Here is a 14,722-nt window from a genome sequence, read left to right on the forward strand (position 1 = left end):
TTATGTATTTGACGCTCTTATTAGGTAATTATACTTCTTATATTTATTTTGTCAGCTTTGAATGTTACTTTTCCCTTAAGAATCTTGACCCCTGTTATGGCTTCTATTATCTTTTACATTTTATATTAATTTCTTCATTTCTGAATTGAGATATAGGGGTGTTAAACAAAAACCATTACTAAATTTTGAACCTTTAATTAGATAAAATTCAAAAATCTACCTCCTCATCCTATTGTATTTTGATCTCTAGCGATCATTTATAATGTTCATAATCATTCTAGACATTACCAATTGTGAGTCAAATTGAACCAAGCGAGATAAAATAAGAGCATAACTCTATTACTATATGATGATATGATACAAAACCTGAGAAAGTTGTATATACCAGAGACTGAAGAATACCACAAACAACTAAATAGAAGAGTCAGAAGAAAGGACCAAAGAAACCCAACCAATACAAATCAAAACCCTCTATATGAAATCAAGGGAACCACCAAGTGCCCAAAATGCTAGCCACTAAATAGGGGAACCATCAAATCAAAACTACCCCTAAAACATACTAGTTATCCATGTAAATCCCTAAAAAATGAGCTAAGATAACTATGGGAGGGACAAAAGACTAGAAGCCCTAATTTGACCAACAAAAAGATACATACCAACAAGACAAAAGAACCCAAATTGAGGAACTTAGAAGCTAAGAGAAAGACCCTAAAAGAAGGAAAAGAATTATAGTTTTCTTACTCTTCCAATAAACTATGATCATGTCATCAGCTTCCTCCAAATATGCTACCATTGCACCTAAAGCTAAGACCCATGTCATCTTCTCCCTACTGGATTTGAACAGATTCGATAGAGAGAAATTGAGCTTGCTCAGGTAATAAAAAACTACTCTAGGCTCGATGTATGAATAAAAAATGTGAAGTTTATAAAGCATCCAACCTTTGTCATGAGCCTCTACTATACCCTTCCAATGCAATAGAAAGTGAAGACTAACCTCCATCTTTGGCCAGATTCGATTGAAGTAGTTAACATCTCTGAGATGTAGAATCAAATGCTTAATAACATCTAATTATTCCTAACCTACCAGGAGGGTTAACCATATAAATTTCAGCAAAGGGAATTTTTGAGTGCCTATTAAACCCCATGATATCTTCTTCTAGCCCTATTAACCAAGTGAGATCAAAGATATTATAATAGAGCCACATGATCTCCCATTGTCTAATATGAGCTCTAAACAGACAAGCTATAAAGGACCCTATAATGTCACCATTTGTACGCCAAGTAAAGCTATAATCAAAAGACCTTCCCCAAGAACCCTACTAATAGAAACCCTAGTCATATCATTGATAGGATTAAGAAGCCTATTCCAGAGCTCAGGTTTTATAGAAAACCATGAACGCCATAGTCTTAGCCTCAGTCACATGATACAAAGAAATGATAGACTTCATATTGTCAACTGAGAAACTAACAAACAAAAATAATAAATGAGTGAACAAGGATTTTTAAATAGACTTGTGAATAAAATCATCCTTCTAAACAAGCAAAGATGGTTCTAGAAAGTGATCATGAATATACCTCGATACTAAAAACCATTCTATATCATGATGGTGCTATAGTAGAGGAAAAAAAGGTTAGAAAAATATTAAAAATGGAAACATATTTATATGAAAAAATCTTAAGTAAAAATATACTAATAAAGGGGACACATAAGATAGGAACAAAAAGAGGAAAATACTCCAAAAAGTGGTACAAAGATAAAAGGGAACTAAGCAAGAATGCAGTTTACTAAGCTTTATGTGGAGTAGAATAATCCAAAGAAACTAAGTATTTTTTGAAGCCAAAATAGTCATTTCTTTGTCATCCGTGCCCTTGTTAGCTATGTGGTCTATTTTTTTGTTTCCCTCTTGATAAATATGAAGAAATCTTGTTTCTTCAAACTTATCTATAATATTTAAAACTATCTCTAAATTAGAGTTAATGATCCAATTCAGTCATCCTTTTTCTAAGTGCGTTAATTATAATTTGAGAGTACCCTTCTATGATTAGTTTCCTTATTCCTAATTTTAGAATTTGAAGGAGTCCTTCCTGAAGCACGTCTAATTTTTCTATATTATTTTTTGTTATCCCTATTGGTTTAGCTCTCTTGAGTATCTAATCTCCTATCTTTGAGCTAATGATACATCATATCCATGCTACTCCTAGATTTCCTCTTGATGCTCCATCAAAGTTTAATATTTTTCATCCAATTAGTGGTGGTTCCTAGGTCTACAATCTTTTCTGACTTGTAGGCTTTTCTCAAGATAAATTAAAGGCAAGTTGACTAAATTTATCCAATTCTTTTTCATTTCAGCGTCCCATTCTAAAAAGGATCCTTCTTCCTTTAGAACTTTTCCTAGGTGGCTATTCATAACCTTTGTTATACAAGTTTCTATTTTATTGAGAAGGGAGTGGATGTTGAGTTTTGAATTTACAAAAAAATGACTATTTCTATCTTTCCAAATTTCCCATAGGAGGATAGAAGGAGAGATATTCCATAATCTACCATACACCTCACTTTTTCTTTTAGTAGGCCAGCTCATTAGATGTTTTTCTAAATTCTCTGATAGTGTAGAAGACCAATTTAACATCCTACTAAGCCATCTCCAAAAAAATTGCATGAATGGACATTGATATAATATAAGATCTATTGTTTCTGACTTTTTTTTTATAGAGCGGACGTCTAGATGGTCCCTCAAAGCCCAACTTCCTAAGCTATGGGCTTTTAGTATCCTCTTTTGAGATGTCCAAAAGAATAATCCTACTCTTGGTAAGCATGATGAATCCCAACATAGCTTAATGGGAATACATGTTTTCTCCCATCTTGGTGATGACTTAATAATTTCATATCCTCTCTTTACACTATGCTCCCCATCTTTAGATGCATCTATATTAGCTTATCCTCTCTATTTATGTGATTGACCTATCTTTGCTTGAGGGTATGTTCAAAGATTGTTTTTTCTTCATTTGTTCCATCTATTCCTTCAAAAGATCTCCATTTCCAAAGATCCTTCCCATTTACCCTTTCTAGAATCTTATAGTTGGCTAACTGCTTACCCCATGGGTCTACTAGGGAGTTTTTGATATTAATAGGAAAGTTGAGAGTATGGAGGGTTCCCATCCCATGAGTCTTCCCAGAATAAAGCTTCATTACTATTTCATGTATCCTAGGTTAAGAATTTGTTGATAAGATTTCAACATTTCATCATAAAGTTCCACAACTTGGATTCTTTGGGTGGATTACAAACTTTGAATAAAGATGTATGATTGGTATAGTTTAAATATTTATGATACAAAATCTTAACCAATTTATTATTTCTTTCCTGCTACATTCACCAAACTAATTTTTCACCTAAAGTTTAAATTTTGCCAATTTAGGTGCTTGATTCCTAATCCTCCCACATATTTAGGTTTGCATTTATTATCCCACTTTATGAGCACCAATTTCTTTTTCTCCTCCAATCCTCTCCAAAAGAAATTCCTTCAAGTTTTTTATTCACACCCTTGGGTAAGGGTAGACATGACATTTGGTATGTTGGGATGGTGGAAAGAACCACTTTGATTTTTAGAGTTTTTCCTGCCTTGGTCAGCCATCTCCCTTTCCAATTTTTCATTTCCTTGTCCATTTTTTTCTAATACGCTATTCCAAGTTTTAGCATTTTTCGTATGTTCTTTCTAAATATATCCCTAGATACTTACATGAGAATACACCTTTTCTGAATCCCATTTCTCTACATATGGCTTCCTCCATTTCCTATTCTACATTTATGAAAAAATTCTCTGATTTTTCTACATTTACCTTTTGCCTAGAATGCTTTCATGTATTTTAATACATTTTTTTTTTTGAAGGTATGAGCTTCTATTAATGTGCTTTCCCCTGGTAGAATGGTATTGTCTATGAATTGTTGATGTGAGACATTCAGGATATTTTATGCTATTGTCACTCCTTTAATTTTCCCTTCTATTTGTGCTTTAGTTATTTCTCTACCAAATGCTTTTGCCATAATGATAAATAGAAAAGGTAAAATAGGACCGCCTTGCCTAATACCTCTTGAAATGTTAAAAAAACCTTTTGGAGAGCCATTAATCAACAATGAGATCTTTGGAGTTGATATACATTTAAAAATGATTTTTATACATTATCGTGAAAACTCAAAAGCTTCTAATGTTTTACATAGGAACTGCCAATCTACTATATCATAAGCTTTTTGTATGTCTAGTTTCATAAGCATACATACTTCTTTGTTAAATTTTGCTGAGTGTATAGTTTCCTGAATGATTATAATTCCATCTAGAATAGATCTTCCTGGTACAAATCTTGTTTTTTCTTCTAAAATGATCTTAGGTAGGATACTCTTTAGTCTAAGAGCTAGTGTTTTGGATAATATTTTATAGATCATATTACATAATATTGTCATCCTGAAATCTCTAGGTCTTTCAAAATTCATTTTCTTAGGAACGAGTGTTAAGAAAGTATGATTAATCTTTGACAGTATTGACCCTGCATTCTGTGTTGCTTCAATTGCTTTCCAGAGATCTACTCCTATGATATCCCAACATTTTTGAAAGAAAAATGAAATTCATTGGGTCCTGGTGATTCCTTTGGATTCATACTAATAAAGCTTGTTTGATTTCCTCTAATGTAAAAGGGTTTGTTGAAAACTGGTTGTCTAAATCATTGACTACTTGGGGGATATTTTCCATCATAGCTTATTGTGCTTTCAAATTAGAGAAATTGAAGTTGTTAAGAATAGTCTTATAGTATTCTACAAATATCTTAGCTATCTTAGTGAGATCCTCTTCTTCAATCCCTTTGTTGTTTTTTATTTTTTGAATTTTGTTTATTGATCTACTATTAATGACACTACTGTGATTTTTTTTTTGTATTTCGGTCCCCTATCTATAGTTAGTTTTCTCTTGATTTTTGTTTCTAGTAAATTTTCTCTTTTTCTAATATAGACTCCTATTTTGTTAATAATTATTTTTCTTTATAATATTTCTCATTATCCATACCTCTTTTAATGATCTCCTCATTTAGTTTTTTGATCTCCTTTTCATTTTCTAGTTTTTCTTTGAAAATATTGTTAAAATGGGTTTCGTTCCATTTTAGAATTTGTTCTTTTAATAATTTAAGTTTAGAAACAAAGAAAAACATTCTTGATCCTTTAAAGTTTCCTTCTTGCCACCATCTTCTAATGTCATCCATGAAGTTGCCATCAATAAACCACATTTTTTCGCATTTGAATGGGTTCCTTGTTGGTTTAATAGGCTCTAAAAGTTCAATATTGACAAGAAAATGATCAGAGCTTGCAAAGGGTACAATGGAGGTATGTAATGTCAATTCCATGTCACTAAGATCTCCTTCGATAATTTTTTTTTCTAATCTTTCCACTATATAACTTAACCCTTTTCTTCTATTGTTCCACGTGTACACCCCATTATTGGTGGATATATCCAATAAGTTGTTTTGTACCCACTCTCTAAAATCTATCATTACCTAATTTACTGGTTGTATCCCACCACATTTCTCTTGTAGTTTTAGGATTGCATGGAAATCTCTATTGATTATAACACACTCATTATTATTATTGTTATCTTCCATAAAATGATTAATATCGTTCTATGTCCTTTTTTTTCTCTCCTATTTGGATTGGCCTATAAACATTAATGAGAGAAAATTGTATATTATTTCTAAAACTTTTAATTCTGCTCCCCATCCAATTGTTTTTAGTGGTTATCTTGGTACTTTATGAGGGTTCCAAATTATTCTTATGCCTCCTAAAGCTCCATTGGATTCTATTAGATCCATATTCCAACTGCTTAGTTTCTTTTCCAATTTATTACCTTCTTCTTTGTTCAGTTTAGTTTCTTGAATTAGAATTATATCTAATTCAAATAAGTTAAATTCTTCTTTAGCAAGCATTTCTTGTTAGAGACATTTTGTCCTCTAGCATTCCATGTTGTTATCCTCATTGGTACATGGGAAGGTCCTTCCCCTTCCCTACTTTCATGATTTCACTTATCTTTTTTTGATCCTTAGCTTGTCCCGATGTAGATCTTAGCTCCCGAAGTGATTTTCTCCCCCTCTTCTTTTTTTCTTTTTCACGTTTTGGTTTTTTCACACCTTCTTGATTTATTTCCATTCCTAGCTTTTCTAGGTAGTTTTGGTCCTTAATTAAGCTATTAGTAGCATTAAATTCTTCTAAATCTTTTTCTTCTTCTTCTATTTCCTTCCAGATCCTTTCTTCTATCTTAGTTTCAACCAGGTCTTGGTCCCTATCTCTTTCTTGTCCTTAATATGAGTTTACTTATGGCTTTTCTAGACATTGCTCTCTTATTACACCAAATTCTTCCCAAACTTGGTTGTTGATTAACTGTCCACTCTTGTCCATTCCTTGTTTCTTTTATTCATTCTGGTCTTCTATATTGATAGCCTTTATTCTATCAAGGAAGGTTGTTACTTCAACATGCATTTGAATATCCTCTTTTTGATTGGTTATTCTTTGCTCTTGTTGTTTTTTGTTATCTTCACTTACCTACGGGTCTTCTCCATTTTTTGACATTTGCCAGAATTTGTAAGATATGTTCTTTTTCTTCTTTCTAATAGTCACATTACTAGAATGATTTGAAGAAGCTAGTGGAATAACAACATCCTTAGTGCATTGTTCTTTATCTTATGTTTTCTCTAGAACATCTTCCTTGCTACTTTTTTTTGTGATTTCTTTTTATTTTGAGTGTTCTTTTCCCATTCTCTATACTTTGTTAACTTCTATATTATTTGTTTTACTGACTTATTCTGCTATGCTCTATCCTACTTCTTTGTTAAGGCTAGTTCCCTTGTCTTTATTTGAGAATAGAGATCATTTTCCTTTACTTCTTAAGTGTATGTTCTGATTTTCCTCTAGTCTTTTGTTATTATTGTCTGATTAATGTCCTTATGTTCTAAATGTGTCATCTCCCACACTTCTATCTGATCCTTTATATCAGTTTCTGTTAATAATAGGTTGTGTATCAAACTTTGATGTCACTTGATAGGTTATCTCCTACTTCTAATCTTATGAGATTTCCTAGATCTCTTCCTATTTGTTCTATAATTTGAGGTTGGTTTAATTTTGGAGGCATGGATTTGCAATAGAGTCATGTTGGAACTATATTTAGTTTCACTTTTAGTTCACTTAAGTTTGGTTCCCATGGAATTTTTTTTAATGCATGAATTCTAAGTAACCACTGAGAATTAGAAATCATCTTGTTTCTAACATTAATATTTCTACAATGACAACAAATCAATTATTTACTTGATATGATAGAGATACTTACCTGGTCATTGTACACTCACTATATCCAGCTTGTTAATTTGGAGATGTTCCTACCTATGCCACTGTAGTATCCATATATCCCAACTCTCTGACATTCATTCTATCTTTGCTTTGAATGTTGGTTGTTGATAATTTGGATTTGAGAGCAACCTAAATTTGTGGAAGTTGTTTGAAGCTTTCTGTCTTCTACTAATTTATTGACTCTATTATTAAGGGGTTTCCTGGAAGATTCAACCACAATAGTTTTATCCTCTAAAATTTCTGCTCTAAAGGATCCAAATTTAAACTGGGCTGCTTTTTGAGATGAGGTTTTCCTATGTGATGGGATATATGGACCTGTGTTATAGGAGGATTCAAAAGAGGTAAATGAGAAGGAGGTATTTTGGTTCCTAAACGTACCTTATTGGCTGCTGATATCTTGGACGGCTTCATAATAGTGATTGCCTCAATGTTGTTAAGTTTTACCCTAACCAAGCTCTAAGATCCTATTGTAGTTGCCATGATATACTGTGGTGCCTAGTCCACCTATTTTGTTTTTGCAAAGAAAAACTTTTGTTTATCCATCCTTATTTTTGCATCTATGGCTCTATTTTCTAGTGGCTCTCTTTCCCTAAGGCTACTTGCTTCTGTATTTCTGACTTCTAAAAGTTGTCATTTTTTGATTTTTCTAGGGTTTCTAACTGTTTGCCACCCATTGTCCTTAGCAACTCCATTCAGATCTGTTTTAATCTTGTCTAAAAACAATGTTTCTGTAATCCTTTGATTGGAGATCTTCGAGATATGTTGTTGATTTTCAATTTTAGAATTGTGTTCTTCATGGAGTTTGATTATGGCTTCGAAACTATTCCTACATATCACTCTCCCGTCATATGGTAATTTTGAATAGATGCTTTTGTCATTTATGGGACAATTTTTTTCGAAGGTCCGTCTATTTTTTTTGCACCATCTTTACTTTTTTTTCATAAATTTTAATTATAAATATTTTATACATATTTTGTTTTCCACCTCACATTAATATTATTTTAATGATCCCATAAACTAATGTTAATTTACGGTAGATAATTAGCTCACTAAAAATGAAATCTAATATAAAGTTCTGAAATAATAAGAAATAAAGGAGAGATGAAGTGAAGATCATTATTGTACTTAAAAACAGCCAAAAATATTTCAAACTAACAACAAAATGATCTTATAAACCATACAAAGTCTTGTATACACATGTCAAGCTCCCTACCATTTTGTAACAATTTGCGTAGCATTCATGTACAAACAACATGGAAACCGTATAAGCTCTCTAGAATCTCAACAATTTTGTCCAATAATTGGACATATTGAAAATCATGTGGAGACAAAATTCAAAACCTCCCATGGGGACTGATATTTTGTAGAGAAAGTGCATTTCTTTTTTGTACAGTCGGATCAAAAGTTTGATAGGAGGAGCTATCATGTGCGTGCGTGCAGCCTTGCAACTGGGGAGCAACAGTGAATCTAAATGGATATCTGAGGGCCCCACAAAGTCACAAAATCAAATGAAAAACAACGAGCATGCTGCAAGGTGGGGCTTAATAAAAGTTAATGGTGGGCACAAAATCCCAAAGTAAACGCCTTGTAGGTGCGAGCTTGAAATTTTCAAGTATTACCAATAGTGGTAATTCCGTGGGGGAATTGGTCTTCTGAATTGCTTATTTTTAAGTCAATGGGGACATGAATAAAGAATAGACTCCATCTGGACTCTAGCCTGCAGGATCCATAATGCTATGGTGTCTGCTACTTTCCACGAGAGAGGTGAGTCCTTTGAATGACGTTATCACCACATAAGATTCAGCGAACTGGCAGCCTTTCTTGGAAAGTGGTCTCGACTCTCCATGACTGCCAGCCACTGTGCAAGTTGAAAATTGTGAGATTGTGGAAGATCAATCATTGTCAGCTGGAATGTTGAGCACCGCACTATCCGCGAATTCAATTTCAACTCAAATCTTAACAAATATCATTACGGTACGTCTTCGTAGTTTTTCCTCAAACTCATTGTAGAAGAAGAGAAGAAGTGCTCTGCTCTTGTTGGCGTTTTGTTTTCATTCAATTCAATAGCTTGGAAGGGTAGATGGGGTTTGACGTTGTTGATTTTGATCTCTATAGTCACATTTCAGTGTCATTGCATGGTGCACAGGGATCTTTAGCCTCTAGTCTGCGCGTGTTTTGTAGGACATTCCCTAAACATTTTTGACAAGCCTCAAATATGTTCGATTAACTTATGGTTCCTCTGCATCTTCTAGCAAATGTCTGAGCTTTTTCATGACGTTTCTGGATGTAGGATTTTGTAGTTTACAGCATTTTTAAACATGGAGGATGTTTGGTTAGTTAATGATTTATTTGCATACCTGGCATCCTGTTATTGATTTTCAATGGCGATGATTTAATATTCTATCCGCTAGCTCTTCAGCTGGATTTTATGGCAGACGGGCAAGGCTGAAACGCCATGAGGGGGTTGCCTCTGCATAATTTATGATTCTTTATCATGTTTAAGTGCTCGTTTCACAGCTTCGCTAGCATTTCTGGATGTGGGTTTTCATGGCATTTTGTAATTGCTTCAAATGTTGATGGTTATGATGATGATGCACTAGCTTTTCCCACTGGATTTCATAGGACAGGTACAGGGCAGGGAAGGGCAGAGTAGGGCTGACACCAAATGAGGGTGTGGTTTTTGTAATCAGATGGCAAACAGCATGTGGGTACTTCAGAATACCCGGAGTTTTGTCTTGGAGGTACTTTTGGTTGCTTTTTGGGTGGTACGTCTGCATGGCCTTAACCAAGAAGGATACCATCTTCTGGAGATGAAAAGAAGTGTAAATGACACATTTGGCCGTATGAAAAGTTGGGTTCCTACTGATTTGGATCCCTGTGATTGGGAAGGTGTGAGCTGCGAAAACAGCATTGGTGGCCCTAGAGTATGGTCACTCAATCTTAGTGGCATGAATTTAACAGGGAGCATATCAGCGGGTATTTCAAATTTGACTTTTTTGAGGGTTTTGAATGTTTCCAAAAATAAGTTATCAGGGGAGATACCGCCTGAGCTTGGAATGCTCGCGCAATTGGAGATTCTTGATCTGAGCACCAATAGGATAGAAAGTGAAATCCCTGTACAATTAGGTCAGTTGTCATCCTTGAAAAAACTCTATTTATTTGAGAATTATGTTAAGGGAAATCTGTCTCTTGAACTTGGCAATCTGTCATCTCTTGTGGAACTTGTTATTTATACCAATAATCTTACTGGTCCATTACCTCCTTCATTGAAAAATCTCAAGAACTTGGAGATTATTCGAGCTGGGCAAAATTTGTTGTCAGGGCCCATTCCCCCTGAAATTAGTGAGTGTTACAGCTTGCAGGTCCTTGGATTGGCACAAAACCAATTGCAAGGGGAAATTCCTAAGGAGTTGGGAAAACTTAAGAATTTGACAAATTTAGTACTTTGGGACAATCAATTTTCAGGTCTTATTCCCAAAGAGCTCGGAAATTGCAGCAATTTAGAAATGATTGCTCTGTATGAAAACAGTTTAGTTGGGGAGATTCCAGTGGAGCTTGGGAAGTTGAAAGCTCTGAGAAAGCTATATGTTTATAGGAATAATCTGAATGGTACAATTCCATGGCAGCTAGGCAATTGTACATCTGCTTTAGAGATTGATTTTTCTGAAAACATGTTGAGTGGATTCATTCCTAAAGAGCTCAGCCACATAAATGGTTTGCACCTGCTTTATCTGTTTCAGAACAAACTTAATGGAACCATTCCTCGAGAACTGGGACACTTACGGAATATATGGAAGTTGGATCTTTCTATTAATCAACTCAGTGGCAGCATCCCAATTGAATTTCAATATCTGACCTGTCTGGAGCACCTACAACTTTTTGACAATGCATTAACTGGCACTATTCCTCCAGAAATTGGAGTTCACAGTAATCTTTCAATTCTTGATGTGTCGGAGAACAGTCTTAGTGGAAGCATACCAAGTCATGTTTGCATATCAGAGAAACTGACATTATTAAACCTCTGGTCCAATCAATTAGTGGGGAATATTCCTTATGGAGTGAAGACATGCAAATCTCTGATACAGCTGCGACTGGGAAACAACAAGCTAACTGGTAGTCTACCTATTGAGCTCTGCCAGCTTATAAATTTGACTGCTATTGAAGTATATCAGAATCAGTTCAGTGGAACAATTCCACCAGAGATAGGGAACTGCAAAACTTTGGAAAGGCTTTATTTGGCCAATAACTATCTGGTGGGTCACCTTCCTCCTGAGCTTGGGAATCTTTCACAGCTAGTGAGTTTCAATGTCTCATCAAATAAGCTTACTGGAAATGTTCCCCTGCAGCTTGCCAATTGTATAAAGCTACAACGGCTTGATTTGAGCAGAAATACTTTTACTGGCAGTGTTCCAAAAGAGCTTGGCAATCTTATTCTTTTGGAGTTGCTCATGCTTTCTGATAACAAACTGTCTGGAAGGATTCCTGGCATTCTTGGAAGGCTTTCCCATTTGACAGAACTGCAGATGGGTGGAAATTACTTTTCGGGCCCTGTGCCACCAGAGCTCGGTCAACTTACAGGTTTGCAGATTGCTTTAAATCTGAGTTGGAATAGGCTGTCTGGGCAGATACCAGCTGAACTAGGCAACCTAAGCTTGTTAGAATCTATTTATCTCAACAATAATCAATTTGTTGATCAACTTCCTCCAACATTTGCAAAGCTATCAAGTTTAATAGTATGCAATGTTTCATACAATAACCTTACTGGGCCATTGCCTAATATAACTATATTTCACAGGATGCCTGTTAGCTGTTTCATTGAAAATCAAGGGCTCTGTGGAGAACCTCTTTTGGATGCATGCCAACCCTTGTATTCATGGCCATCTGTCTTGCCTCCTGAAGCAAGTAAAACATCAATGGGCCAAATCGTGGCCATAACTGCTGCAGTAGTAGGAGGAATTTCACTGGCTATTATTGTTAGCATTTTTTGTTTTTTTAGGCGTCCAGTGCGTGTGCTTGTCCCATTTGAAGACCAGCATCCTGTTACTTCAGATGTTTATTTTTTCCCAAAAGAGGGCTTCACATACCAGGATCTTGTAAAAGCCACAGATAATTTTTCTGAGGATGTTGTGATTGGGAGAGGAGCATGTGGAACAGTATATAAAGCAACCATGCCTTCTGGGGAATTGATTGCTGTCAAAAAGTTAGCTTCACAAAGAGAAGGAAGCAACGTAGAAAACAGCTTCAATGCCGAAATCTCTACCCTTGGTAAAAGCAGACACCGCAATATTGTAAAGCTATATGGTTTTTGCTATCATCAGGAATCAAATCTTCTTTTGTATGAGTATATGCCAAAAGGAAGCTTAGGCGAATTGCTTCATGGAAAGTCATCTGTATTGGATTGGGAAACTCGATATAAAATTGCTCTGGGAGCAGCAGAGGGGCTATCCTATTTACATCATGACTGCAAACCTCACATTATTCATCGAGATATAAAGTCCAATAATATTCTACTTGACGATAACTTTGAAGCTCATGTAGGAGATTTTGGACTTGCCAAGATGATTGATGTGCCATATTCAAAGTCCATGTCTGCTGTTGCAGGTTCATATGGCTACATTGCTCCTGGTAAGACATGCTTCCTCTCCAAGAAAATCTCAATTTATTAATTCTGAAATTTTCTGTAATTCATGTTGAATATAATAACATAAGTATCCCATGATTTTGCATTCTTTCAAGTTTGCTTCTTGATTTGATTTTTCTTAAAATTCGCTACATAAGAGAATGCTTATATTTGTTTTTATATGGTATGCTCATATTTGTCTTGAATGTGTTCTTATGAGCTTCACCTGTAAAATTATTTCCCTATAATTTTGTAGATCAAACTATGGATTTAAGAATCAGATATTAAACATGAAGAATGTAAGGATAGAAACCAAAATATCAGAAAGGGTGAATGGCAAGATTTAAAGTTTATGAGGTGCAACATCAATCACCAATGATTTCTAAGTTTTCGTGTGGTTGACAGTTGAGCTATAGATTATGTAGCATCTCTATGGTCTAAATCAATATGAAAGTATTTTATGAGTGTGTTATATTTCAGCATCTGATTTTATTTGTGCCACTTCTTATTAGCCATTGTAAATGTCAAGCTTTCACACTTTACACAGCACAGCATATAGCTCTACTTCAAGCTTTCTTCATATTCATTGTCTAGAGATTATTCATGCAACCAAGGTGGCAGTTGTATGGAAAGGGCTTTTGTACTATCAAAAGGATATTGATGTTTGTGTGTGAAGCTATGTTGATTCAAATATTGAAGGAAAGATAGGATATCTTTTTTACATAGAAATACGGCCATGGTCCAATTTTAGTCTGATGAGAAACAAAAGGAAAGCTAAAACATTTGAACAGTTCTTGAAATTGGCTTAAAAAAACTCACATAAAATTACTAAAAAGCCATTAAACATTGCAAAACAAACAGGAAACATCCCTGGAAATCCAAGACATTTCTTTTTTTAAGCTTATCCAGTGACATTCTTCCAACCCAGAATGGTTTCCTGGAGTGTTGGGTTTATGATTACATATTCCATACAGCACAAACTTTTTCCAAGATTTATAGCTGTGATTATGTTTGTAAATAGAAACACTATATGCACTTAAGTCTTGAAAGTATCTGCTTCTTTTTTCCTCACTGTGCAAATATCAGTCTGGAACGAAAGGCTGGATATACTGTCAGTGGTCCTTATGCTCCTACATTGAAGATGATAACATTTGATCCATTTTTGTCAATTTTCAACAGAGAAATTGTGTCTTTTCTGTTAACAATTTCTTCAAGTTCTAATAAAGCTTTAGGTTTTTGAGTCATCAATTTCCAATGGAAATTGGGAGCTTTGTGATGTGGATCTCATGGCTTTACTCATTGTGACAAACTTGTATGCCTTGAAGCATTCAGCTTGTCTGAGAGGCGTGTTAGTTTGAAAATTTAAGAATTGTGATTCCTTGTGAAACTGATCGTCATATCATTTCTTTCCATGGAGTTCTCTTCTCAATAACGTTCCACTCAGCTAATCTGGTGTAATTTTTAATTGCAATGATTATAGACTTAATCTCATCCAATTGTTTTATGAAGTGCACCACACAATCAGTTTCAAAACACATTTGATGCTTTATCGTGTCAACTTATTCAGCTGTCAAGTAGGTAGGTTCAGCCATAACTATGGTGCCTTATTTTCTAAGAAGCCTTGTGAGGTCATTTTTTTTGATGCTATCCATTTCCCAGAAACTTTGACATAAGGGTCTTGATATTTTTCGTTTCCCAGAAGGTTTCAAATAAGGGTCTTGATGTTATC

General features: G+C 34.7%; 1 protein-coding gene across 1 annotated transcript in view; it reads left to right on the forward strand.

Annotated features, from left to right (window-relative positions):
* Positions 1 to 9,041: 9,041 nt before the first annotated feature.
* Positions 9,042 to 14,722, forward strand: part of LOC149529428 (uncharacterized) — a 95,204-nt gene continuing 89,523 nt past the window's right edge. Inside the window, exon 1 of the mRNA XM_089808544.1 lies at positions 9,042 to 12,998. Coding sequence (XP_089664670.1) covers positions 10,064 to 12,998 — 2,935 coding nt within the window. The 5' untranslated portion in view covers positions 9,042 to 10,063. The remainder of the gene's footprint in view (positions 12,999 to 14,722) is intronic.

The sequence above is a fragment of the Cupressus sempervirens genome, chromosome 11 (genome assembly GCF_028749045.1).
Source record: "Cupressus sempervirens isolate cs-2001-9-10 chromosome 11, ASM2874904v1, whole genome shotgun sequence".
In the NCBI taxonomy this organism is placed as follows: domain Eukaryota; kingdom Viridiplantae; phylum Streptophyta; class Pinopsida; order Cupressales; family Cupressaceae; genus Cupressus; species Cupressus sempervirens.